General features: G+C 43.5%; 1 protein-coding gene across 15 annotated transcripts in view; it reads left to right on the top strand.

Moving 5' to 3' along the window:
• Positions 1 to 25,985, top strand: part of ARMC9 (armadillo repeat containing 9) — a 178,672-nt gene that overhangs the window by 102,744 nt on the left and 49,943 nt on the right. Inside the window, exons 20-21 of one of the 15 annotated variants that reach the window (XM_088844892.1) lie at positions 14,987 to 15,046; positions 16,694 to 16,764. The exons of the other annotated variants lie outside the window; for them this stretch is intronic. Of the exons in view, the coding sequence (XP_088701018.1) occupies positions 14,987 to 15,043 (57 nt within the window). The 3' untranslated portion in view covers positions 15,044 to 15,046; positions 16,694 to 16,764. Of the gene's footprint in view, positions 1 to 14,986; positions 15,047 to 16,693; positions 16,765 to 25,985 lie in introns of those variants that run through there. 15 annotated transcript variants of the gene reach the window in all.

The following is a 25,985-nucleotide window of genomic DNA, read 5'->3' as shown; positions in this document are numbered from 1 at the left end:
AACTGACTATACAGTCAGTCTAGCGAAAGGGTTGTCAGTTTTGTTGATCCCTACAAGAAACAACTTTTGTTTTTTCTCTATTGTTTTTCTATTCTCTATCTCTGCTCTAATCTTCATTACTTCTTCCCTTCTACTCTTCTTTTTCTGGTTTCTTAAGGTAAAAAGTTAGCTTATTCATCTGAGATTTTTCTTCTTTTCTAATCTAGGCATTAAATACGTCTAATATATAGAGCTATAAATTTGCCTCTGAGTACTGCTTTTGCTGCATCTCTTAAATTTTGGAAGGTTGTGTTTTCATTTTTGTTCATCTCAAAATATTTTTTACTTTTTCTTGTGATTTCTTCACCCACTGATTACTCAAGAATGTGTTTTCAACAGAGCCTGTGAGGACAGTGCTGTTGGCGCCACGTGAACTCGGGTTAAAAAAGGTTAAGTTCCATCAGGAGGGTTTCCAGGAAATTGCCAGACAGGTCAAATAATGTACTCTGAGAGTGAGGTTTTTGGGAGCTCACTACCTGTCTGCTTGTTCCAGTGACTGCATGGATGCTGGTTTTCACTTTGATTGAAGAACTGGTGGTTTTCAGAGAGGTGGAGTGGGAGTGAGAAGAAGAGGTCAAGTTTTAATGCCACAACATTTCCTGTTTATTATTTATTTATTTGGCTGCGGCTGTGTCAGGTCTTGGTTGCAACATGTAGGAGCTTCATTAGGTCATGCAGAATCTTTCCTTGCATGGGCTTAGTTGCTGCACAGCATGTGGGATCTTAGTTCCCCGACCGGGGACCAACCAAACCCAAGTCTCCTGCCTTGCAAGGTGAATTCTTAACCACTGGACCACTAGGGAAGTTTGCTGTTGTCAGTTGTGTGTTGTTGTTTTTTTTTCTTGAATAAATACTCCTCAGATTGCCGTGAGCCTTCAATTAATTTTCAGAGTTGTGAAGAAATTGATTTTGACGGTTTTTGCCAGTGTGCTTGCTTTTATGGACAATGGATTTTCCGAAGTTCTTACTTTATAAGAACTTTACGAGTGCCTCTTGCACTTTCAGTTGTTCTTTTGCCGATGCTTGAATTTGTATTTTCATGCATTGATAATTGGGGAAATAATGGTTTTGCTTTTTGCAGTTCTTCCAGTCGTTGCTGTATTTTATTATAAAACATCCCTTCAAATTGCATTAGTTAACATCACCACTGATGTCATCAGAAAATCTTTAGGTTTGGGGAAGCTAACAAACTTACTGTAGCAGGTATAAGTTTTTTAAAAATTCTTGTTTTCTCTTGAGAGTTCATTTTTTATTATTGATAACTAATACCATCCATTGTTTTCCTTGAGGTGACAGGCTCACCTCATTAATTTTTGGGAAAATGTCTACCAGATACCCAAGTCTGAATAACATAATTCTTCTGTCTTTCTTGTGAGTAAAAGTGATGTTCTTTGAACAAAGTGGTAGTTCAGCTTGCAACTCAAATAACTTCACAAATGCTTTTCCTCAAGATAATGATCACGTGCATCCTTTTGTTACACAGAATGTTAAAAAGATGGGTCATGAAAATCAAGATTTTAATCAAATTAATTCTTACTGCTTCATTGAGGACTTCTTAGATGAAACTCTGTCATCTTTCTTTTATCTATCTCCGTATCATTTTTCTGTTATTCATCCATAAGTCTGTCTGTCTATCTGTGGTGGTCATGGAGAATGCAGTGACTACTACTAGAGCTTGTTAGCAACGCCCTGATTGATGCTGTAGCACTTGTGGTTTTACCCTCCTGTTAGTTTTGTACCGTAAGCTCAAATACCAAGATAAACCATAAAAATCAATAAAGGTATTCAGTATGGTACTTCAACCTGCACCACTTGTGTTTTGTTGCCAAGCATTTACATAAAAGATCTTTAAAGACTAGTTACTGTTGATACTGGATGAATACAAGCCACAAAACAAGTCCAGGCATACCTCTGCAGATGAGATATTAACCCAGCATTCATGTTTGCAGCTAAATCTTTAATTTGACAAGCTACTGTTTCATTGGAAAGCTCAGTTCAGTTCATTCGATCAGTCATGTCCAGCTCTTTGCGACCCCATGGACTACAGCATGCCAGACTTCCCTGTCCATCACCAACTCCTGGAGTTTGCTCAAACGCATTTGAAAGTAGTGTGCTATAATTTATTTTGGTAACTTTCCATCCAGCAGGCATTCAGTAGTTTTAGCTCTATAAGGCTATTGTGTATTTTTCTTGGACCGAAGACATGTAATAATTTACCCTTTAAGGTCTTCAGTGTCTTTATTTTTTAAATAATTTTATTTGGGAGTGGGGATAATTTTAGATTTACAGAAAAAAAAAATACAGGCAATTCCTGTTTGGCCATAATGCAACTTCAGTGGCTTTTAAATTTCTAGTGTGCAAAGTTCTAACATATTTTTGATTTTTCACTTTTAAAGAACTCAATCACACCTGTGTTTAAAATATTTAAATTATTTTTCATTAGACTCTAAATGATTGGTCTCAAAATTGCACCTCACCTTCACTAGCTTCATAATACTGTACAAAGGTGTTCTGTCACGTAAGACCCAATAAGGTAAATTATTGACATCTTTAAAACTGAAGGAAAGATAGCTTCCATCATAATTCTGTTTTTTATTTGCAGTTTTCCAGCTTCTCTGGAATAGGTTCCTCCCTTCCATGAGTCAGAGAAGTCTTTGATAAGTCAGTTTCATTTTTTTCAGCATTTTTTCATATAAATGGTGCAGCTGTGGGTTGAGAAATTGAGTCCCCTGATTGTCCTTTTTTAAACCAATGATCCATCCTTAAAAGTGTAGCAAAAAGATTTTATAAACAGATTTTCTGTTAAAATAAATGATTGTTAAATTTTGAAATAAGTTTTAGAAAGTCTTTTGAAAATTTATAAGAATACTGTTGCAACATAGGGCTTCACTGGCAGCTCATTCGTAAAGAGTCCGCCTGCCAATGCAGGAGAGGCATGTTTGACCCCTGGGTTGGGAAGATCCCCTGGAGGAGGGCATGGCAACGCACTCCAGTGCTCTTGCCTGGAGAATCCCATGGACAGAGGAGCCTAGTGGGCTACAGTCCATGGGGGTCCCAAAGAATCAGACATGTCTGAAGTGACTGAGCATGCACACACATAATGTATTGCAACATAAAACAGTAAATAATTTTAGTCTGTTCCTGCATAGGAGCAGGAAAGACCTCATAATTTCAAAATAAAGATTTATTGGGTAATAATGAAGTTATATCAGTTGTAGTAAATATAACCAAAGATAGCTAGTAAAAGCACAGTAAAAGTACTAGAAACAAACTTAGTTATGAAAATGCACGTATCCACTCCCCAAACCTTAGAAATTTCTAGAAAACATAAGAAAAACAAACATACATTTTGCTGTCAGAGTAATATCATCATATGTCATGTAGCCTCCAGAAAACCTCTCTGTATCATAAAAGAATGAGACTGAAAACGGCAAACAGTATTACTATTAAAATAGACATGTACTATTTTATATTTTACAAATGATAATATATAAGTATAGTTTATGTGATATATAGAAACATTCTATTATGAACATAGTATAGACTTTATAAACCTCCTGAAAGGATCCTGAGGCTTTTGAAGGGTCCCCAGACCACACTTTGAGAACCATGGGTTTACAATTTTTATGTGTTTGATTATTAAAATTTATGCTGACTTCATAATATAGATAAGAAGAGTTTTCATCTTGTCCTGGGGACTGGAATTAGTTTTTTTTTATCATTTCTTTTAACCCCCACCCATTCCACCTGGTCCATGGCATATGCTTGTGTGCTCCTGAGGAAGTGAAGCTGGCCAGGTGTGGGCGTGCAGGGGTGTGTGTCCAATGCTGTAAACCCAAACCCAGGAACCATCCCATGTGACTGATGCAACATATAGAAAGTGAGGCTTTTTCTTTTTTAATCGTACTTCCTAAAGCATCAATGCAGAAAGCAGAAAACTAGGTCTTATTCCTTAAAAAAAATGTTTTTATATCACTAATTTTCAACTGATACTCTCTTTAGATGAATTTTACCAATACAAGCACCTGGGTAGAAACGTTAATATCCAAAGAGAGAACGGGCTCAAGCAGCAGAGCAGAATCAGTGGCTTTTATAAAAGTCCCAGTATGTTCTGATGTCACTAAGGAATCCCATCAAAACCCCTGGCCCAGTTCCTGAGATACTGGAGTCCCTTGGTGAATGTTGGCTCTCGTCGTGATGATGGTGATGTTATCAGCTTCAGCCCCTGCCACGCCTGGCTGCAGAGAACAGGTTAAGTCCTGGTGTTTCTGGCGTGCCTTGTCCTCTGGCTCTGGTGGAAGCGATGTGCCATAGAGGAGCCTTACAGAAGGATATGGCCTCAGGTGTTTTAAAATGCAGTGTTTTAATAGAAGGTGTGAGCTTCAGCTAGGCTAACAGATCAGAAAACAATTGTCCTCTTATGGTTGAAAGCGGGGGCAGGGGGGTGGGTGTGTGGGAAGGGATAGTTAGGAAGTTTGGGGAGGTCATGTAAACACTGCTATATTCAAAATAGATAACCAAGGAGCTATTGTATAGCACAGAGAGCTCTGTTCAATGTTATGTGGCAGCCTGGATGAAAGGGGGTTTGGGGGAGAATGGATATATGTATATGTATGTGTAGGTGTATATGTATGGCTGAGCAAGTCTACAGAAATTTGTGAAGCCCTAAGTTTGATTGAAGGTGAGAGGAGAAGGGGACAACAGAGGATGAGATGGTTGAATGGCATCACCAACTCAATGGACATGAGTTTGAGTAACTCCCTGAGTTGGTGTTGGACAGGGAGGCCTGGTGTGCTGCAGTCCATGGGGACACAAAGAGTCAGACACAACTGAGTGACTGAACTGAACTGAAATTTTTATTTGTCAGCCTGGGAAGGGTGTGAACAGAGCTGTGCTATAGGAAGGTTGATCTGGTGTGTGTTCAAATTAACAGGAGATCCAGAAAGCTTCAGTTCAGTTCAGTTCAGTCGCTCAGTTGTGTCCAACTCTTTGCGACCCCGTGAATCACAGCACGCCAGGCCTCCCTGTCCATCACCAACTCCTGGAGTTCGTTCAAACTCATGTCCACTGAGTTGGTGATCCATCCAGCCATCTCATTCTCTGTCGTCCCCTTCTCCTACTGCCCCCAATCCCTCCCAGCATCAGAGTCTTTTCCAGTGAGTCAGCTCTTTGCATGAGGTGGCCAAAGTATTGGAGTTTCAGCTTTAGCATCAGTCCTTCCAGTGAACACCCAGAACTGATCTCCTTTAGAATGGACTGGTTGGATCTCCTTGCAGTCCAAGGGACTCTCAAGAGTCTTCTCCAACACCACAGTTCAAAAGCATCAATTCTTCAGCAATCAGCTTTCTTCACAGTCCAGCTCTCACATCCATACATGACCACTGGAAAAACCATAGCCTTGACTAAACAGACCTTGGTTAGCAAAGTAATGTCTCTGCTTTTTAATATGCTATCTAGGTAGGTCATAACTTTCCTTCCAAGGAGTAAGCGTCTTTTAATTTCATGGCTGCAATCAGCATCTGCAGTGATTTTAGAGCCCCCAAAAAATAAAGTCTGACACTGTTTCCCCATCTATTTCCCATGAAGTGATGGGACCAGATGCCATGACCTTAGTTGTCTGAATGTTGAGCTTCAACCAACTTTTTCACTCTCCTCCTTCACTTTCATCAAGAGGCCTTTTAGTTCCTCTTCACTTTCTGCCATAAGGGTGGTGTTATCTGCATATCTGAGGTTATATATGTTTCTCCCAGCAATCTTGATTCCAGCTTGTGCTTCTTCCAGCCCAGGGTTCCTCATGATGTACTCTGCATAGAAGTTAAATAAGCAGGGTGACAATAGACAACCTTGATGTACTCCTTTTCCTATTTGGAACCAGTCTGTTGTTCCATGTCCAGTTCTAACTGTTGCTTCCTGACCTGCATACAGGTTTCTCAAGAGGCAGGTCAAGTGGTCTGGGATTCCCATCTCTTTCAGAATGTTCCACAGTTTATTGTGATCCACACAGTCAAAGGCTTTGGCATAGTCAATGAAGCAGAAATAGATGCTCTTCTGGAACTCTCTTGCTTTTTCGATGATCCAGCGGATGTTGGCAATTTGATCTCTGGTTCCTCTGCCTTTTCTAAAACCTGCTTGAACATCTGGGATTTCACGGTTCACATATTGCTGAAGCCTGGCTTGGAGAATTTTGAGCATCACTTTGCTAGCATGTGAGATGAGTGCAAATTGTGTGGTAGTTTGAGCATTCTTTGGCATTGCCTTTCTTTGGGATTGGGATGAAGACTGACCTTTTCCAGTCCTGTGGCCACTGCTGAGTTTTCCAAATTTGCTGGCATTTTGAGTGCAGCACTTTCACAGCATCATCTTTCAAGATTTGAAATAGCTCAACTGGAATTCCATCACCTCCACTAGCTTTGTTCGTAGTGATGCTTTCTAAGGCCCACTTGACTTCACATTCCAAGATGTCTGGCTCTAGGTGAGTGATCACACCATCGTGATTATCTTGGTCATGAAGATCTTTTTTGTACAGTTCTTCTGTGTATTCTTGCCACCTCTTCTTAATATCTTCTGCTTCTGTTAAGTCCATACCATTTCTGTCCTTTATCGAGCCCATCTTTGCATGAACTGTTCGCTTGATATCTCTAATTTTCTTGAAGAGATCTCTTGTCTTTCCTATTCTATTGTTTTCCTCTATTTCTTTGCATTGATCGCTGAGGAAGGCTTTCTTATCTCTCCTTGCTATTCTTTGGAACTCTGCATTCAGATGCTTATTTCTTTCCTTTTCTCCTTTGCTTTTCACTTCTCTTCTTTTCACAGCTATTTGTAAGGCCTCCTCAGACAGCCATTTTGCTTTTTTTGCATTTCTTTTCCATGGGGATGGTCTTGGTCCCTGTCTCCTGAAAGCTTGCTGCTGCTGCTAAGTCGCTTCAGTCGTGTCTGACTCTGTGCGACCCCATAGACTGCAGCCCAACAGGCTCTGCTGTCCCTGGGATTCTCTAGGCAAGAACACTGGAGTGGGTTGCCATTTCCTTCTCCATCCTGAAAGCTTGTTGCTGGTGCTGCTAAGTCACGTCAGTCGTTTCCGAGTCTGTGCGACCCCATAAATGACAGACCACCAGGCTCCCCCATCCCTGGGATTCTCCAGGCAAGAACACTGGAGTGGGTTGCCATTTCCTTCTCCATCCTGAAAGCTTAGAATTACTTAAAACCCAGTATCATCTGAATGGACTTCCCTGGTGACTCAGACGGTAAAGAATCCACCTGCAATGCAGGAGACCTGGGTTCGTTCCCTGGGTTGGGAAGATCCCCTGGTAGAGGGAATGGCTACCCACTCACGTATGCTGGCCTGGAGAATTCCATGGACTGTCCAGTCCACTGGGTTGCCAAGAGTCAGACACGACTGAGCGGCTTTCACTTTGACTTTCCTGTGGGGCACTGCTCCTTTCCTCTGGGTCTTTGTATACACAGGATTTTGTTTGTGCCCTCCAAGACTGGAGTCTCTGTTTCCCCCAGGCCTGAGGAAGTCCTATAAGCAAATCCTGCTGGCCTTCAGGGACAGATTGCCTGGGGATTCCCAACCCCACAGGAGACCAAACCAAAACTACCTGCTACAGTTGGAGGGTCTCCTGCGTAGGCGTGGGTCAGCAGGGGGCTCACCACAGGGATGGGGGCACTTGCAGCAGCAGTCCTGGAAGGTTCCCCTTGGCTTGAGCTCTCTTGGAGGTCGCCATTAACCCTACCGTAGAGCCCATAGGCCCCAGGGCTGGGTCACCTGAGGCCAGACAACTAACAGGGAGGGAGCACAACCCCACCCGTCAGCAGATAATTGGATTAAAGCTTCACTGAGCAAGGCCCTGCCCACCAGAGCAGTTTTCCCCACTGCCAGTCCCTCCCATCAGCTTACTCAAGCCTCTTAGCCTCCTCCATCAGAGGGCAGACAGAAGAAGCAAGAAGAACCACTGTCCCACAGAAGCTAGAACAAAAATCACATTATAGGAGATTAATCAGGATGAAAAAGCAGAAAGCTATGTCCCAGATGAAGGGAGAAGATAAAACCCCCAAAAAGCAACTAAATGAAGTGGAAATCAGCCACCTTCCAGAAACAGAATTCAGAATGATTCTGTTGATAGAATCTAATGATAGAATGATAGAATCCAATATCAACCTAGTAATGATAGTGACGGTCATCAAGGATCTCAGGAAAGCAATGGAGAAGAGGCAAGAAATGTTTGCCAAAGACCTACAGGAACTAAAGAACAAACAGACAGAGATGAATAATATACTGGAAGGAATCAGTAGTGGAATACCTGAGGCAGAAGAATGGATAAACGACCTGGAGGACAGAATGGTAGAGATCACTCCCACCGAACAAAATATAAGTAAACCCAGGCTGGGATGAGAGCCTGTGCGCCTGTCCTCCTCCGCTGTGTGATGCTGCAGAGGGTAGCTGCAAGGGGAGTGGTGCTAAACTTGGCTGATGGCTGGGAGACAATGTTTTCGGGGTTTGGGGGGGCTCCTGGAGGTGGAACTGGCAGGAGTTGGTATGTCATTAGGAACTGAAGGCTGGGAACCTTGACCCTAGATAGCCAGAAGGGTGGTGATGTGTTTAACAACAATGGGTACACAGCCTTAGGGGTGTAGAATATACCATGTATTAAGGGAACTTGATCTTATGTGGGAGGCCCTTACCATGATCTGGCTGGAACAAGAAAGTGGTGGGGTCTGGAACCAGTCAGTTTTTGACCAGACTTCCTTTGAGTGACCTTGTATTCCACAGAGAGAGACGTGTTGAGTGCTTGGGCCATGAACTCCTTTCTCTCTGGTGGTGCTGGTTTAGTCGCTAAGTCATGTCCAACTCTTGCGACCCCATGGACTGTAGCCTGCCAGGCTCCTCTGTCCATGGGATTCTTCAGGCAAGAATACTGGAGTGGGTTGCCACTTCCTTCTCCAGGGGATCTTCCCGATCCAGGAATTGAACCTGGGTCTGCTGCATTGTAGTCAGATTCTTTACCAACTGAGCTACAAGGGAAGCCCTTTCTGTCTGGCCACCTTTATGCACAGCCTAGGAGATTGTTGGCCCACCTGAAGCTGCTTCAGAGTCCATGTCCAGAGAACCAGCTGCTCTTGGTGAATCACCTCTGATGGGTCACCCTCTATGATTCGCTTGCTTGGCCCCATGCAAATGGGAGTTTAAGTCCCTGCTACCTAATTAGCAAAGAAACGTCTGTTTTATGTCTGTGTTACTTGCAGGGCCTTTCCATTACTTAACCAAGTCAATAAAGAAACCAGTGTTTCCCAATTAAGATTTTTGCTTTTTTCTGGTTCTAAATTCGTTAACTTCTGTAACACGGCTCCCATGCTCTCATACCTTGGCGGGGATGAACCACCCAACAGGCTGACTCATGGCTGCTGCCCTCGTTTCCACTCTGGTTTCTATGGAAATAGACATCAGCTGGCTCAAAACAAGGTGAGGGCTCTGAGACACCTCCTGATTCCAAGGCATTTACAAACCCTATTTGTCCACCATCTGTTGCCATGGAAACAGATGCAGAAAAGGCCAACCAGTACTCTACAATAAATTTTTTTCTCTTATCTATTTTTTTTTTACAAATACCAAAGCAGTGCATGGCTTTTTCCTCTTATCATAGATTTTTGGAATAGTCCGTCTTATGTAGTGAGACATGTTTATTTCTTTTTGACCTATTTGTTAAATCCTTATATTTAAGTGTGTTCTGCATTATTTTAAAAATTTTATTTAATAAATTAACTTGTTTCTACTTACCTAATCAAGTCACTTTCAGTTGGCATTCAAAGATGAAACAGTGTCCTAGGCCTGGGAATGTGACTGGAGAAAAAACAGTACATGAGCTGCCATCCCTTCTAACTTTAGAATTCAAGACATCAGTTCTCCAGGTAGTAACCGAGGCCCTTGCTTGTATCACTGTCATTTAGTTGTAAGAGTTCAGGATCTGTCTGACTCAAAGTGAGCCAGTTTGTGTCTAAATTCTGTGTGCCACATAAGTGATATAAAATATTAAATATGTCTGTGATGTAAAACATAGAAATAGAAGCAGTTTTCTGTTAGTAGTGAGCAAAATGAGCAACGCGCTGTATTCAGTTTTGTAGAATAAGAACTACGAAATGGACAGATACCCTTGAAGCTGTGGTTCAGTTCAGTTCAGTTCAGTCGCTCAGTCGTGTCCGACTCTTTGCGACCCCATGAATCACAGCACGCCAGGCCTCCCTGTCCATCACCAACTCCCGGAGTACACTCAAACTCATGTCCACAGAGTCGGTGATGCCATCCAGCCATCTCATTCTCAGTCGTCCCCTTCTCCTCCCGCCCCCAACCTTTCCCAGCATCAGAGTCTTTTCCAGTGAGTCAACTTGTCGCATGAGGTGGCCAAAGTATTGCAGTTTCAACTTTAGCAGGCGTGGCATATTCAACTTATGATCTACTGCTAAGAGTAGACACGTTAAGTCACACGTTTGAAAGGGAAAAACAGAGGGAGCTCACTTGAAACAGAAAAAAGCAGAAGCAAAGTGGAAGTTAACATTGCTATGTGGTGTGTGGGAGACACACTACAGGGATTTAGTTATGCAGCCCTTGTTGCCTCTGATTGTGGCTACTCTTGGGCTTTTATTTTGATATTACCTTTCATGATGGATTCATCTTCTTTTGGCTACTGTTTATTTGCACTGCCTTTTATTCTCCACCAATGAACTGTAAGTGCCCCTGGGGCAGGGACAGTGACAGCTTTGTTCTCCAGGGCACCCTCAGCACCTCGCATGGCACGTGGCACATACTGGCTGTTAGGGATGCCGACAGGGTGGATGCCCACAGGAGCTCTGACAGTTCCTCTCTGCCGAGAATCCCCCAAAAGAGTGGACACAGGCACGTTCACCTGATCCAAAGGCACACTCCTGTGTAACCCATTACCCTCTGCATGTCAGGAGCCCCACCTTGAGTTCTCTCCCTGTTGCTGACACTTATGTAAAGGGACGCACACCGAGTCTGAACCGTTGGCTCGGTTATGTTTGTGACAGGTCCCATTAGCCTTTGCTAATTGATAAAACCACCCCAAAGGTTAATGGCTTTAAAAAAAGCAGTAGTCTTTTCCTCCCGATTCTGTGGGCTGACTGGGCAGGTTGTCTGTGGCTTCACCTGGACTCCGTGCTGTGTCTGCATTTGGCTGGAGGTCAAGTGGGCGGGAAGGTCCAAGTGTCTCACTCATAGGCTAGTGCAGGGCCAGCCCCCCTCCACCAACGAATGTGCTGGGCATCTTCACAGCATGGTCATTGCCAGGCTCTAAGAAGGTGAGGGCTGAAGCCACCAGGCCTCTTGCAAGGGAGTGTGCCTGGTGGCCTTGGGGGGAGTTGGTGTCTGCAACAGTCCACCATAGTCAGATTCATCTCAGAACAAACCCTTTTAAGATAGCTTTCATATACAAACAAAATAACTGTGGTTTCACACACACACACACACACACACACACAAGACTTGACAATAAACAAGAAAGAAGTTCCTTCCATTTAGAGTTTTTGCAATCTAAATTGACATCTGTTACCACCTAAGCCTTACCAAATGGGAAAAGCCAACTGCCTTTTTCAGTCTGAGTCTCCTGCTGCCCTCCCCTTACCAGGGTTTACCCTCAGGTCTTCACTTGAGAAACCTAGTCTGCCAAGCAGACAGCAGTGTTGTCGGGGTGGTGGAAGGTCTGTGCCAAGTCTGAGCAGAGGCCTGATATGTGTAGTCTGTGCTCAGTCAGTGGTGTCGAATAGCGGGTTGTGTTCTGCTTCATCCGAGTTGATCAAACTTTGGGAATCTTTCAAAAACTGACTTAGTGAAAATTCATCTAGTGAACAGGTGTTTCTCAGGCACCTCTTTTATGCCAGGAGCAAGGCTTATGTTCTTACTGATTTTCCTGTCTACTTTTCTACCAGTTACTAAGAGAGGACTATAGAAATCTCCGATTATAATTGTATTCTTGCCTATTTTCCCTTTCCGTTCTGTCAGTTTTGCTTCATCTGTTTTGAAGTTCTTTTGTTTGAATCATGCGTGTTTGTAATTGCTGTATCGTCGCAGTGCTGACCCCTTTATCATTAGGAAACGTCGTCTGTCTCCAGTAATGTTCCTGGTATGTTTTCTCTGGCTGATAATAATACAGCAGTTTCAGCTCTGTTGTGCTTACCGTTCACATAGTATATCTTTTCCCATTCTTTTTCTTTCAGCCTATCTGTGTCTTGGAGTTTAAGTGCTTCTCTTGGGACTTCCCTGGCGGTCCAGTGGTTAAGACTCCAAGCTTCCAATGCAGGGCATGCAGGTTCAGTTCCCGGTCAGGAATCTGAGATCCCACACGCCGTGCGGCACGGCCAAAACACAAATAAAGTGCTTCTCTTGTAGACGGGCTATAGCTAGATTCTGCTTTTGTATCCAGTTTGACAGTCTCTGCCTTTGACTGGAGTGTTTATTTAGAGCATTTCCATTTTTAAGCATTTTTATTGAGGTTTACATACCATGATCTTCACCTGTACAATTAAGCGTACAATTTAATGATTTTTCAGTAAATTTACAGTTGCACTGCTAGCCCCACAATTCAACTTTAGAACATTCCCAGCAACCCAGAAAAGTACCTTAGGCTCTTTTGTAGTTGTGTCCGACTCTTTCGACCCCATGAACTGCAGCCTGCCACGCTCCTCTGTCCATGGGATTCTCCCGGCAAGAATAGTGGAATGGTTGCCATTTCCTTCTCCAGGGGATCTTCCCAATCCAGGATTTTAACCCGGGTCTCCTACATTTCAGGCAGATTCTTTACCAACTGAGCTATGAGGGAAACCCCCTTTTGTAGTTAATCCCTGTCCATTGTCTCCCTCCCCTCAAGCCCCAAGAAACTACTAATCTGCTTTCTAGCTCTGTTGATCGGCCTTTTCTGGACATTTCATATAGTATGTAGTCTTTTGCATGTGGTGGGTTTCATTTAGTATGATTTTTTTGAGGTTTAACCATATAGAATAAAGCAGTATTTCTTTTTATTGCTGAATAATATTCCATTGAGTGGATAGACCACTTTTTGTTTTTCCATTGATAGACATTTGCGTTGTTTTCACTTTTCTGTCTATTATAAATAAGGTTGCTATAAACATTGGTGAGTAAGTCTTTGTTTGGTTATACATTTTCGCTTCTCTTGGGCAGTTACCCAGGAGTGGAATTCCTAGGTTGTATGGCAGATTTTTGTTTAACTTTTAAAGGAATGGACAAATGTTTTCCAAAGTGGCTGTTCCCAGTTTTATATTCACACCAGCCAAGGTATAAGGGCTCCAGTTTCTCCACACCCTCTGCTGTGCTGAGTCGCTTCAGTTGTTTCAGACTCTTTGCAACCCCGTAGACTGCAGCCCGCCAGGCTCCTCTGTCCAGGCGATTATCCAGGCAAGAATACTGAAGTGGGTTACCATTTCCTCCTAAAGGGTATCTTCCCGACCCAGGGATTGAACCTGAGTCTCTGACGTCTCCTGCTTTGGCATTGGCAGGCAGGTCCTTTCACCGCTAGTGCTACCTGAGAAGCCCTCCCACATCCACGCCAGTGTTTTTTATTTGTCTGTGGTTTCAATTAATAATAGTGAATATGAAATGATATTACATCGTGGTTTTAAAATTATTGTTTATTTACTTATTTTTGGCTGTGCTGGATCTTCATTGTTGTGCTCGGGCTTACTCTAGTTGCAGCGAGCAGGGGCTACTCTAACTGCGATGAGTGGGCTTCTCATGGCAATGGCTTCTCCTGCAGCGCACAGGCTCTCAGGCCTGCGGGCTTCAGTAGTGGCAGCACACGAGCTTAGTTGCTCCTCGGCGTGTAGTATCTTAGTTCCTGGACCAAGGACCAAACCTGTGTCCCCTGCATTGGCAGGCAGATTCTTAACCACTGGACCACCAGGGAAGTCCCACATTGTGTTTTTAATTTGTATTTCCCCAGTGACTAATAATGCTGAGCATCTTTTTATGTTCTTGCTTAGCTGCATTAGTTTCCTAGGGCTGCTCTAACGAAGTTCTGCAAACTGGTTGGCTTAAAACAACAGAAAGGTATTTTCTCACACTTCTGGAACCTAGGAGTCCAAAATTAAGGTGTCAGTAGGGCCACACTCTCTCTGGGGGAGCCTGTTCCATGCCTTCTTCTTAGCTCTGGGTGTTGCTGGAGGCCTTAGCATTCCTTGACTTGCAGGTGCATTTCTCACCTGTGTGTCTTCACATCATTTTTTAAGGGCACCAGTCACATTGAATTAGGGGCCCACCCTACTGCAGTATGACCTCATCATAGCTAATTACATCTACAACAACCCTATTTCCAATTAAGGTCACATTCTGAGGTACTGGGGGTTAGGATTCCAACATATCATTTGTTGTTCAGTCATTAATATACGTCTGACTCTTTGAGACTCCATGGACTGCAGCACGCCATCCTTCCCTGTCCTTCTCTATCTCCTGGAGTTTGCTCAAACTCATGTCCATTGAGTCGGTGCTGCCATCCAACTATCTCATCCTCTGTTGTCCCCTTCTCCTCCTGCCTTCAATCTTTCCCAGGTTCAGGGTCTTTTCCGATGAGTCAGCTCTTCGAATCAAGTGGCCAAAGTATTGGAGCTTCAGCATCAGTCCTTCCAGTGAATATTCAGGACTGATTTCCTTTAGGATTCACTGGTTTGATCTCCTTGCTATCCAAGGGACTCTCAAGAGTCTTCTCCAACACTGCAGTTCGAAGGCATTAATTCTTTGGCACTCAACCTTTTTTATTGTCCAGCTCTCACATCCATACATGACCACTAGAAAAACCATAGCTTTACTATACGGGCCTTTGAAGGCAAAGTAATGTCTCTGCTTTTTAATATGCTGTCTAAGTTTGTCATTGTGTTTCTTCTAAGGAGCAAACATCTTTTAATTTTATGACTTCACAATCCACAGGGATTTTGGAGCCCAAGAAAGTCTGTCACTGTTTCCATTGTTTCCCCATGTATTTGACTTGTAAGTATATTCTCTCAAAGTGTGGCTTGTCTTTTCATTTTCTTAATGGCATCTTTTGAAGTACCCAGGTTTTTTATTTTGATGAAGTCTGATTTACGTACCTTTTTTTTTTCCCTTTCATGGTTTGTGCATTTGTTGTCGCATCTAAGAACTCTTTGCCCAACCCAATGTTTATCAACATCGGGCACTACTGACATTTGGGGCCAGATAATTCTTTGTTGTGGGGACTATCCTGTGTGTTGTAGGATATGTAACAGCATCTCAGGCTATTAGGTGCCAGAATTAGTCACCCCACTCCAAAGTAGTGACAACCAAAAATGTTTACAGACATTTTTGCTAAATGTCCCCAGGAGGTAAAATCACCTCTAGTTGAAAACTATTGGCCTAAACTAATATTGCAAAGATTTTCTCCCATGTTTCCCTAAGAGTTTCATAACTTTAGCTCTTACATTTAGATCTAGGACCATTTGTAGTTAATTTCTATATGTGATTTCAGGCAGAGATCTAAATTTATCTTTTTACATATGAATATCCAGTTATCACAACACAGTTTGTTGAAAAGACTATGCTTTGACCCATTGAATTACTTTGTCAAATTGAGACTCTTTAAAAAAAAAAAATGGCCATAAATGTAAGCATTTATTTCTGGATTCTGATTTCTGCTCACTTGACCTACGTGTCTATCTTTGTGCTAGTACCACATGATCTTAATTGTTGTATTTAACTTTATAATAGGTTTTTAAATATGAGTCCTCCAACATTGTTCTTTTTCAAAATTGTTTTGTTTAATATTTATTCATATTTAATGTAATTACTGGCATGGTTGGGTTTAATTCTGCTAGTTGCTGTTTTCTGTTTATGCGATCTCTTTGTTCCTGTTTTTCCTCCCTTCCTTTGTTTTAAACAAATACATGTCTTCCCCTATTTTGTATTGCACAAATATTGTTTAGAATACCGTTTTAAGTACTCTATTAGCTTTTTAGCTGTATTTTCCGTTTTCTTTCTGAGCTGGTTCTAGGGATTACAGTACACAGCTTACCACAAGCTTCTTTGAGTTAATACTGATTTGCTTCTGGTAAAATAGAACTTTGCACCAGTGCAGCTCTATTTCTGTCCCTCTTTTGTGCTCTGTTGCCACATATACTACCTCTATATTTACTATCAACCCAGTATTGTAAGTCTTTGCTTTAAATCGTCGTAAATCTTTTAAAGAAATTCGGGGGAAAGCGTCCATCTGTGTACCTAACCACGTATTTAGCATTTTCAGTGCCCTTCATTCCTTCCTGTGAAGTTACCATCTGACACCATTTCTCTTTTGCCTGAAGCACTTGCCTGTAGCATTTCTGGTAACTCAAGACTGTAAAATTCTCTCAGTTTTTAAAATCTGGAATTGTCTTTATTTCACCTTCATTTTTGAAGGACAGTTACAATGGATACGGTTTTGCTCTCTTTGAATATGTCCTTGTCTCCTGGCTTTTTTTGTTTCTGATGAGAAGCCAGCTATTAATGGTGTCTTTTATCATTCTTTCCCTGAATGTGCTTGTTTTGCCCTTGCTGGTACTTAAGATTCTTTTCTTCAATTTTGGCCCTCAGCAGTTTGATGATGATGTGTTTGGGTGTGGTTTTCTTTGTATTTATCCTTTTTAGGATTCATTGAGTCTATAAAAAGTGAAAGTGAAAATCTCTCAGTCGTGTTCAACTCTTTGCCATACCCCGCCACCAGGCTCCTCTGTCCTTGGAATTCTCCAGGTAAGAATATTGGAGTGGGTAGCCGCCATTCCCTTTTCCAGGGGATCTTCCTGACCCAGGGATCGAACCTGGGTCTCCTGCACTGCAGGCAGATTCTTTACCATCTGAGCCACAAGGGAAGTCCTCTTGGATCTATAAGTTACAGTTTTTCACCAGATTTGGAAAGTGTTCAACCATTATCTATCCAAGTATTTTTTTCTGCCCCTTTCTTTCCCTCCTCTTTCCTAGAAATCCAATTACACGTGTATGAGAATACATGATATTATCTGACAGATCTCTGAGGCTTTCTGTATTTTCTTCAGTGTTTTTCCTCTCTGTTCTTTAAGCCAGATACTTTGTGTTGCTCCATTTTCCAACTGACTGATTCTTCTGCCAGTTCATATCTACTGTTGTGCCATCCACTGAATTTTTCATTTCGGTTATCATACTTCTGAGTTCTAGAACTCCCACCTGGTTCCTTCTTACAGGGTCCACTTCCCTGTTTTTCACTCATTTTTAGTATATTTTTCTTCAGCTCTTGAGCTCGTTTTCCTTTAATTCTGTAGACATTTTCATAATAGCTATTTTGAAGTCTTTGTCTGCTAAATCCAACATCTGGGCCCACTCAAAGTTAGTTCTTGGCTACTCAATATTTCCTGAGCTCAGGTCACATTTTTTTCTGTTTCTTGGACCACATCTGATAATGCCTTTGGTTGAAAACCAGGCATTGCAGATAATACGTTGCAATGATTCTGGATTATGTGTTGCTTTCTTGCCTGATCTCTGTGTAACCTCTCCCCCTGTGGCATGCAGCCCGTGGTGTCTCTGCTTATTACCTGCCCTGCCATATGGGTCTCCCTGCATAGTTTCACTGTCAGTGAGAGATTAGGGTAAAGATTATGTTTACACACCTCAAGTGACCATCTTCTGTGACTTGAGTTACCTGTAGGTTGAAGAATGCATTTAAAAGTCTAGAAAATGTCCAAGTTCCCCCAAGCTTTTAACTTTCTCTGAGCTCTCTGGGTTTTCTGCACACATCTGCAGTTAACAGTCCATTGGGGACGCTTGGAGGTTTTATCATCTCAGGCCTTCTGTGGCTCCCTTGCTTCCGGGAATCCCCCTTCAGCTTCTGGCTGGTTTCTTACTTGCCCTCCACCAAGTCCACACCTTCAGTTAATAAAGCTGTGAATTTTCACTGCCTGAAATAGACAGGAACTCTCCCAGCAAAGCACCACGCTTGCCCCAAGTGCAGTAGCACTTCCTCAGTGAGCAGTTGTGACCTGCCACTGGTCATTTTCCAGTATTCTGAAATTATTATTTTTAATAAATTTGACACATTTTGTGCTTGATGTGTGTAGAGGGGAATTGCCTGACCTACTCATTTTCCTTTACCAGAAGCTGTCGGGGTGTGGCAGTAAGCGAAATAGATACCCTATCGGGAGAAAGCAGACCTTAAACAAATAAGGAAATAGAAATATAATATTTCCTTACCTTTGGTAGGTGCCTCAAAGAACAATAAAAGTAAGAAGGACTTGAGGGAGAAGCCCGAAGGTGGACCCTGGGGACAGCAAATGTCAAGGTAGAAACCTCCTGGGGTCCCACAAGAAATGGGGCGGGAATAGGGAGTCAGAGGACGGGGTCAGATCACCTGGAGCTTTGAGGAGGACATTCAGTTTACTTCAGTTCAGTTCAGTTTAGTCGTTGAGTCGTGTCTGACTCTTTGCGACCCCATGAACTGCAGCACGCCAGGACTCCCTGTCTATCACCAACTCCCAGATTTCACTCAAACTCATGTCCATCGAGTCGGTGATGCCATCCAGCCATCTCATTCTCTGTCATCCCCTTCTCCTCCTGCCCCCAATCCCTCCCAGCATCAGAGTCTTTTCCAATGAGTCAACTCTTCGCATGAGGTGGCCAAAGTATTGGAGTTTCAGCTTCAGCATCAGTCCTACCAATGAACATCCAGGATTGATCTCCTCTAGAATGGACTGGTTGGATCTCCTTGCAGTCCAAGGGACTCTCAAGAGTCTTCTCCAGCACCACAGTTCAAAAGCATCAATTCTTCGGCGGTCAGCTTTCTTCACAGTCCAACTCTCACATCCATACATGACCACTGGAAAAACCATAGCCTTGACTAGACGGACCTTTGTTAACAAAGTAATGTCTCTGCTTTTTAATATGCTATCTAGGTTGGTCATAACTTTCCTTCCAAGGAGTAAGCATCTTTTAATTTCATGGCTGCAGTCACCATCTGCAGTGATTAGCTCTTTTTAAAAAATTTTTTGTTCTTAACTGGAGGATAATTGCTTTACGTTGTGTTGGTTTCTGCCTACAACAACGTGAATCAGCCGTAAGTATATATATATGTATGCCCCTCCCACTTAAGCCTCCTTCCCACTCTCTCCATCCCACCCCTCTAGGTCATCACAGAGCACTGAGCTGAGCCCCCTGTGCTATACAGCAGCTTCCCATCATTAGCTGTCTGTTTTACACATGGTAATGTGTGTAAGGACATTAGCTCTTTTTCTGAGAAGAGGGAAGTTGTTGGAAGATACTAAGTGAAAAGTGACGTTAGCACTCATCTTGTGTTAAAGGGTCACTCAGAGTGCCCATTGACTGCATCACAGTGCGAGCTACAGTTGCCAACTGAATACACTCAGTCATTAACAGGGCTTGACATCTGTGTCCGTGAACTGAGCTTTGAGGCTCTGGGACCAGGTAGCCTGTGGACCTTGTGAATTTCTTGGCTGAAGAGGCATCTGGGCTTAACTGAACATCATTCATCTTAGAATCAGGGACCCTCACTGAGGTCCGGACTCTGCCGTGTGCATGGCTCAGTTTCTCTAAATGAGCCAACTGTCTAGTGTCTAACATGTGGGATGTATGTTCAATCCGTTCCGTCCCGTCGCTCAGTCGTGTCCGACTCTTTGCGACCCCGTGGACTGTAGCCTACCAGGTATGTTCAATAAGTGGCTCTAAATCTAGTGTATTAAGTATTAGTCGCTCAGTCGTGTCCGACTCTTTGTTGACCCCATGGACTGTAGCCCGCCAGGCTCCTCTGTCCATGGAATTCTCCAGGCAAGAATACTGGAGTGGGTTGCCATTCTTTTCTCCAGGGGATCTTCCTGACCCAGAGATCAAACCTGGGTCTCCTGCATTGCAGGCAGGTTCTTTACCATCTGAGCCACCAGCAAAGCCCAAAAACCAAATGTGGATATTCATAAAAACTGAGATTCCTAAATTGCCCACTTGTCCAGGTACCTGTACTCTTTCAGTGGCTCCGGAATCTGCGGTTTTTCTTTCTCCCTCGTACTTAGCCATCATCCTCCGGACGCTGTGGCTCATGGTTCTAAAAGTCACTTTCATCTTTGCCTTCATTTCCTTTTTCTGCTCCACATCCTGACTTAAGCCTCAGTCTCCTCCCTTCCCAGCCTGTCCTGCATGTGGCCACCAGACCATCTTCCCAGAGTAGGGCCTGGATCACGCAGGGCCATGATCACTTTGTTCTTTAATTTTGGAGCATTTTCAGCTTTCCAGAAAGTCCAGAAACTAACCTGACCTCTGTGGCTCCATCTCTTCCCTGCTCTCCTCTCCCACCTTCCCCAGAGTTGACCACCATCCGGAACCTGGTGTGTCACATTCCACGGGCATTCTGTGCATCTGTAATATCTTTATGTCTCCCTTAACCGTGTACACTATTGTTTTGTGGTTTTCAATTTTACATAAATAGCATGATGCTTTATGAATCATTGACCAACTTGCTTTGTTTTCATTCAACATTGCATGTTAGAGATTTGTTCATACCAGGTTGTGCCACCCTAGTTCATCCTCTTAACCCCCGCACAAGGGTCTTGTCTTTATTGCCAGTAGATGCTGCCACATTGCTCTCGAATGTGGCTGAACCCATTTTTGCTTTCACTTGATTCCTTCTTAGAAACATTCCCGTGCCCCCTGTCACCTAAGACAGTTAAGTTGCTAATGGTGGTAGTCAAAGGTCCACTCCATTGAGACCCCAGTTGAGGTTTATATTTTCTTTCTCATTACTAGCTTTGTTTCTTCATCTATAAAGATAATTACTACTGAATTGTTGTGAGATCAGTGAATTAGTCTGTGGCACACAATGAATGGACACACAAAAACTGATAGTTTCCATTTCTTCCTTTGTGTCTATGTAATATCCACGTGCTCCTTCTGGAGCTATGCGGAATAAGTATAATCCAGAAGAGCTGAGGGTGGGGGGTGGGCAAGGGGACACATTAAAGCCAAGGCTAGGACACTCTCATGATCTACTGATATCTCACTGTTACAGCCGCTGGGGTCTTGAATCACGTTCTTGTCTCCTTTCATGGGTGCATTTGATCGTATGTGCTGCCCGCGTCCTCATTTCAAGTCCTAGGTAAGAGGAGCCAAGCACAGAAGCCTCTCTGTCGCCCCAACAGACCCTGGAAATGACAAATACTTAACTGAATGGGAAAACAGCAAGTATTTGAATCAATACAGAGAAAGTGGTTCCGTAATCAGCCTGCCAGGGTTTGAGCCCAGCTCCTTGTCTCACCAGCCATGTGGCCGAGGGCAAGTTGGTTCAGCACCCCAGGCCTCGGTGTTCTGGCCTGTAAAGCACAGCTGTAAATACCCATTTCGTCCGGTGGCTGTGAGGGTCGAATGAAATGATCCCTGTGAACTACTGGGACAGACTCAGAGCTTGTTAGCCAGTTTTGGCATTTCAGTGTCGTCTGCCAGAGTGGAAGTCCCTGGCCAGGGTGGAGCCAGGGGTGGAGAGTGGGAAAGAAGGGCTTGGATACCCTCAATGGGTGAAAGGAGGGGAGGGAGGCTGTTCCCAGAGCAAACTTCTCGTAACACCCAGCCTGTGAAAAATTTTCTTAACTCTTTCTAAATTTCCCTGTTTTTCCTAAAATACCAAATTCAGATTCCTTATCAACCCCCCTACAAACACATCCTCCCTACCGAGGGAGCTTGAGAAATAATGACAAATCCTTACTTTTCGAATCTCCTTCATCTGGTTCTTTGAGGACTTTGAAGTTCATCTAAACATTATCTCAGAACTTGACATGGTTTACAGAATAAGAGTTTTTCCCCGTGACTTTGCTTGCTGGTGTACCTTCATTGTGTCAGATACGTTTCCATATCTGGGGTGGTGGTTTCTGCTTTTTAGCTAGCCCCTCCCTAGTCACTCAGGGTTGAGGAGGGACACACCCAGACTTGGGGTGTTTTGATTCCCCAAGTGCCAGGTCCACCCCCGCATCTCTTGAGCACACTCAGCGACCCCTGTTTAGAAGGAACTCAGGAGAAGGCAATGGCGACCCACTCCAGTACTGTTGCCTGGAAAATCCCATGGACGGAGGAGCCTGGTAGGCTGCAGTCCATGGAATCGCTAAGAGTCGGACACGACTGAGCGACTTCACTTTCATGCATTGGAGAAGGAAATGGCAACCCACTCCAGTGTTCTTGCCTGGAGAATCCCAGGGTCAGCAGAGCCTGGTAGGCTGCCGTCTATGGGGTCGCACAGAGTCAGATACGACTGAAGTGACTTAGCAGCAGCAGCAGGACTTCCCTGGTGGTGCAGTGGATACGAAACCGCCTGCCAGTGTGGGGGACATGGGTTCGATCCCTGGTCTGGGAAGATTCTACGTGCCTCGCAGGAGCAGCTAAGCCTGTGCGCCACAACTACTGAGCCTGTGCTCTAGAGCCCAGAGTCAGCAACTACTGAACCTGGGTACCACAACCACTGAAGCCTGAGTGGCTGGAGCCTGTGCCCCACTACAAGAGAAGCAACCACAGTGAGAAGTCCATGCACCACAACCCCCGCTCTCTGCAACTAGAGAAAGAGTAGCCCCACTCTCTGCAACTAGAGAAAGCCCTTGCAAAGCAACGAAGCCCCAGCACAGCCAAAAATTTAAAAATAATAATTTTTTTTTAATTAAAGAAAGAACTCAGTTACCTGAGTCCTCTTGTCTGCCTTCAGCACGGTGTCTAGACACTGCTGTGATGGTGGCTCCCTCCCTCTGTCCCACCAGATCTTTCTACTGTCTTTCACTTCCAGAGTTGTTGAGCCTCCCAGTCTCCTCTGAGTCTCTGTGTTACATATTTTTGTAAGCTCGGCCTCTCTCAGGGCTTCTCCGGTGGCTCAGCGGTAAAGTATCCCCCTGCAATGCAGGAGACACAGAAGATGTGGGTTTGATCCCTGGGTTGGAAAGATTCACCTGGAGAAGGAAATGGCAACCCACTCCAGTATTCTTGCCTGGAGAATCCCATGGACATTGGAGCCTGGTGGGCTGCAGTCCGTGGGATCGCAAAGATTAGGACTCAACTGCTCATCTAACACTTTCATTTTCTTTTTCACTTTCTCTCAGAGCAACACTATTGTCACTTCCACATGTCTTGTCATTTTCACTTAGACTTCAGGAAAGTTTAAGCAAGCACATTGGGCAGCTAAAGCCTTGGATTAGAAGAATCAAGGAAGTGAAGGGTGTTACGGATTATCTGGTTCCTATAATGTGGTTAGTTAATGAACTGGGCTGGTTGTCAAACCAGCTGTCATTCCCCCCCAGGAATGTCATTTTGTGGATGGGAAATTGCTGTTTAGAACAGCTCAGTCTCAAAACGAGTCCTCCAGGGCTCAGAACCTGCTTGCATCCGCAGTTCTGGCACACATGTAAAAGAAAGCTGCAAAACTGGGAAAAAATCCATTCTGCTAGGGGAAATAGGTTGATTGCACTCCTACCTGGTCACCTTGGTCCACCCTTTCTCTCCCATGTGGAGTGTTTTTTCCTTATTTTTACAAAGAGCGAGATTTCCAATTCAGGGTTCTGAGAAGGTATCTCAAGTTTAAACTGCTGCTAGAAGTCCTATAATTATTTCAAGTGGAAAACACACTCGATACTTTCGCTTGTCATATGTAAAACCACTTGAATACATTCTGCGCTCTGCATTGTATCTGCAAGAATCTGAGTTTTCAAATGCATTTAGTGGTCAACCTTAGTTTTGCTTTCAGGCCAACTGCTTAGAATCTGGTTTGTCTGGAGTATTATGTATCTAAAGCCTTCAGTTAAGAATCTTGTAGTGTCATAAGATCACCGAGCCACTATGGGGAAGCTTCGTATTAGAGCATCTAAATTCATCTCAGCTCAAGTGCCTTTTTTATTGAGGCATTCTTAATTTCTTGACGTGATCAGTTATCCTTGGGCTCTCCCTTAGTAATCTGATGCATTCTGCCCAAGTACATAAAGACCAGTAATTTTAGTAAAATTCCTCCCGACAATGGTATTTAAAACCCACCCTAATGAGGCATTTATTCTCCAAGCGCTCCTTATCCATCACCTGCTTACTTCACAGAGTAGATTGCAAAATATGCGTCATTTGGAATTCACAAGCAGCTGGGGGAAGCCAGCAGTGTGGCTGGTACTGTTTCTACACAAGTGAAACCCACTTAAATCGGGGGAAACTGGTAGAAAGTAGTCTCTCCTGTCCCAGAGAGAAGGCTAAAGCTGTAAGGTCATCCCTGAGTGTCTCCTAGGTGTGCCCACTTCAGAAAATTCTGGCACATCCTCAGTGGTTTCCACCCACTCGGCCCCAACGGCACAGGTGGACCCAGTGCCCTGCTATCAGCAGGCATAAGTTTTATGGGCTCTCCCTTTACGTTTCCCACCACGTCTCATGATTTCCTCTGCCTTCCCGAACCTCCCTCTGCATCTGGTTTCCCAAGTGTTGCTGGAAACAGACTAGTATTGAATTAAGCTCTTGCCTCAATAGTATTGAAGTTAAAGGGCTTCCGTGGTGGCTCAGTGGTAAAGAATCTGCCTGCTAATGCAGGAGATGCGGGTTCGATCCCTGGATCGGGAAGATCCCATGGAGAAGGAAATGGCAACCCACTCCGGTATTCTTGCCTGGGAAATACCATGCACTGAGGAGCCTGGCAGGCTGCAGTCCATGAGGTCGCAGAGAATGGACTCAGTGACTCAACAACAGCAACGACTCTATTTAATAGCACCTTCCAGCTCATCGAGTACAGCTCCTTTTCCTTCTGTTCTTTGCGTTTCAGGAGTCTTGACAATGCCTCCGTTTCCTTTTTGCTGATATCAGTGTTTCTTAGAAAAACCATGACAGTGACTTGTTTATACCTATGTAGTATATGGAAAACTTAAGAAATTTCCTTAATCAGTAAGTCCTAATTTTAAAGGGGCAGGATTTTAAATGATCTCTTGCTGGAGGGAGAAGCTCAGGCACTGATAAGAATCAGGTCTAATCAGAGCCTCACTACTAACTCTCTTAATCAGGAGCTATCCATTTAATGACTTTCACATCCGTTTTCTTACATTTCTGCGTCTTACACTAACGTGATATTCTTGAAAGCACCCAGTGTATTTGCCTGTATTTTGGCAATAGAAAAACTGTGGCAGAAGAAGCAAAGTCTCCAGGTGGAAGCAGACTGGCTGAGGTGCCTTGGTTCTTTCTCAGGCCCCACACTTGCGTACGACACTGACTTAAGTTAACTTCTATTACAGAGTTGTATATATTAGGGAGCCGATATCGAAACTGTCCTATGTTTTCCAAAGTTTATCAGTTATCAATGAATTTAACTATGAAGTACTTTTAATTTTTTTAAAAAAGCATCAATTTGCTTTTTTTTAATTGAATATCTCAGTGAATCTCTTACTAATTTGTTTTTTAATTAATTTTTTAAGAAGAATAATCAATTTACAGAATTTTGCTGTTTTCTGTCAGACATCAACAAGAAGTTAGTAAGTCAGGCTTTAACTTATGATTGAGAATATGTTTGTTAGTTTGTGTATTTGCAAGTGAATGTCTTACATATGTACTTGTTGTCCAGAGTAGAGGAATACATTTGCTAGTGTTGATTAAGCTTAGCCATTGACCTTTTATTTTTCATTGAAATGGAATGTGGACGTTTGTTTTGTTTCTTAAGGTCTCCTATTTCATGCTGGCAGGGAAGTGGTGTATCACCAATACCTCTGAAACTGTGATTCACATGCCCATTGCCAGCTGGTGCCCCCACAGCTTCGTTCCCTAGAAAAGAAATGAAATCCTACTCCACCGCCCAGCACCCTTAGCCACTCACTCTGACCACAGAGCCCAGTGCTGTTGTCCACAAAGAGCAGTCATTTTCCTAAAATAGTCATATAATGTACAAACTGTTTGATCACCCAAGATGCTGGTGTTTTAAGTAAAGCTC

This window comes from Moschus berezovskii, chromosome 2 (assembly GCF_049115385.1).
Source record: "Moschus berezovskii isolate FMDL1 chromosome 2, NW_MosBer_1.0, whole genome shotgun sequence".
NCBI lineage: Eukaryota > Metazoa > Chordata > Mammalia > Artiodactyla > Moschidae > Moschus > Moschus berezovskii.
Note: the sequence above shows the minus strand (reverse complement) of the source record. Positions and strands in the feature narration are given on the sequence as shown.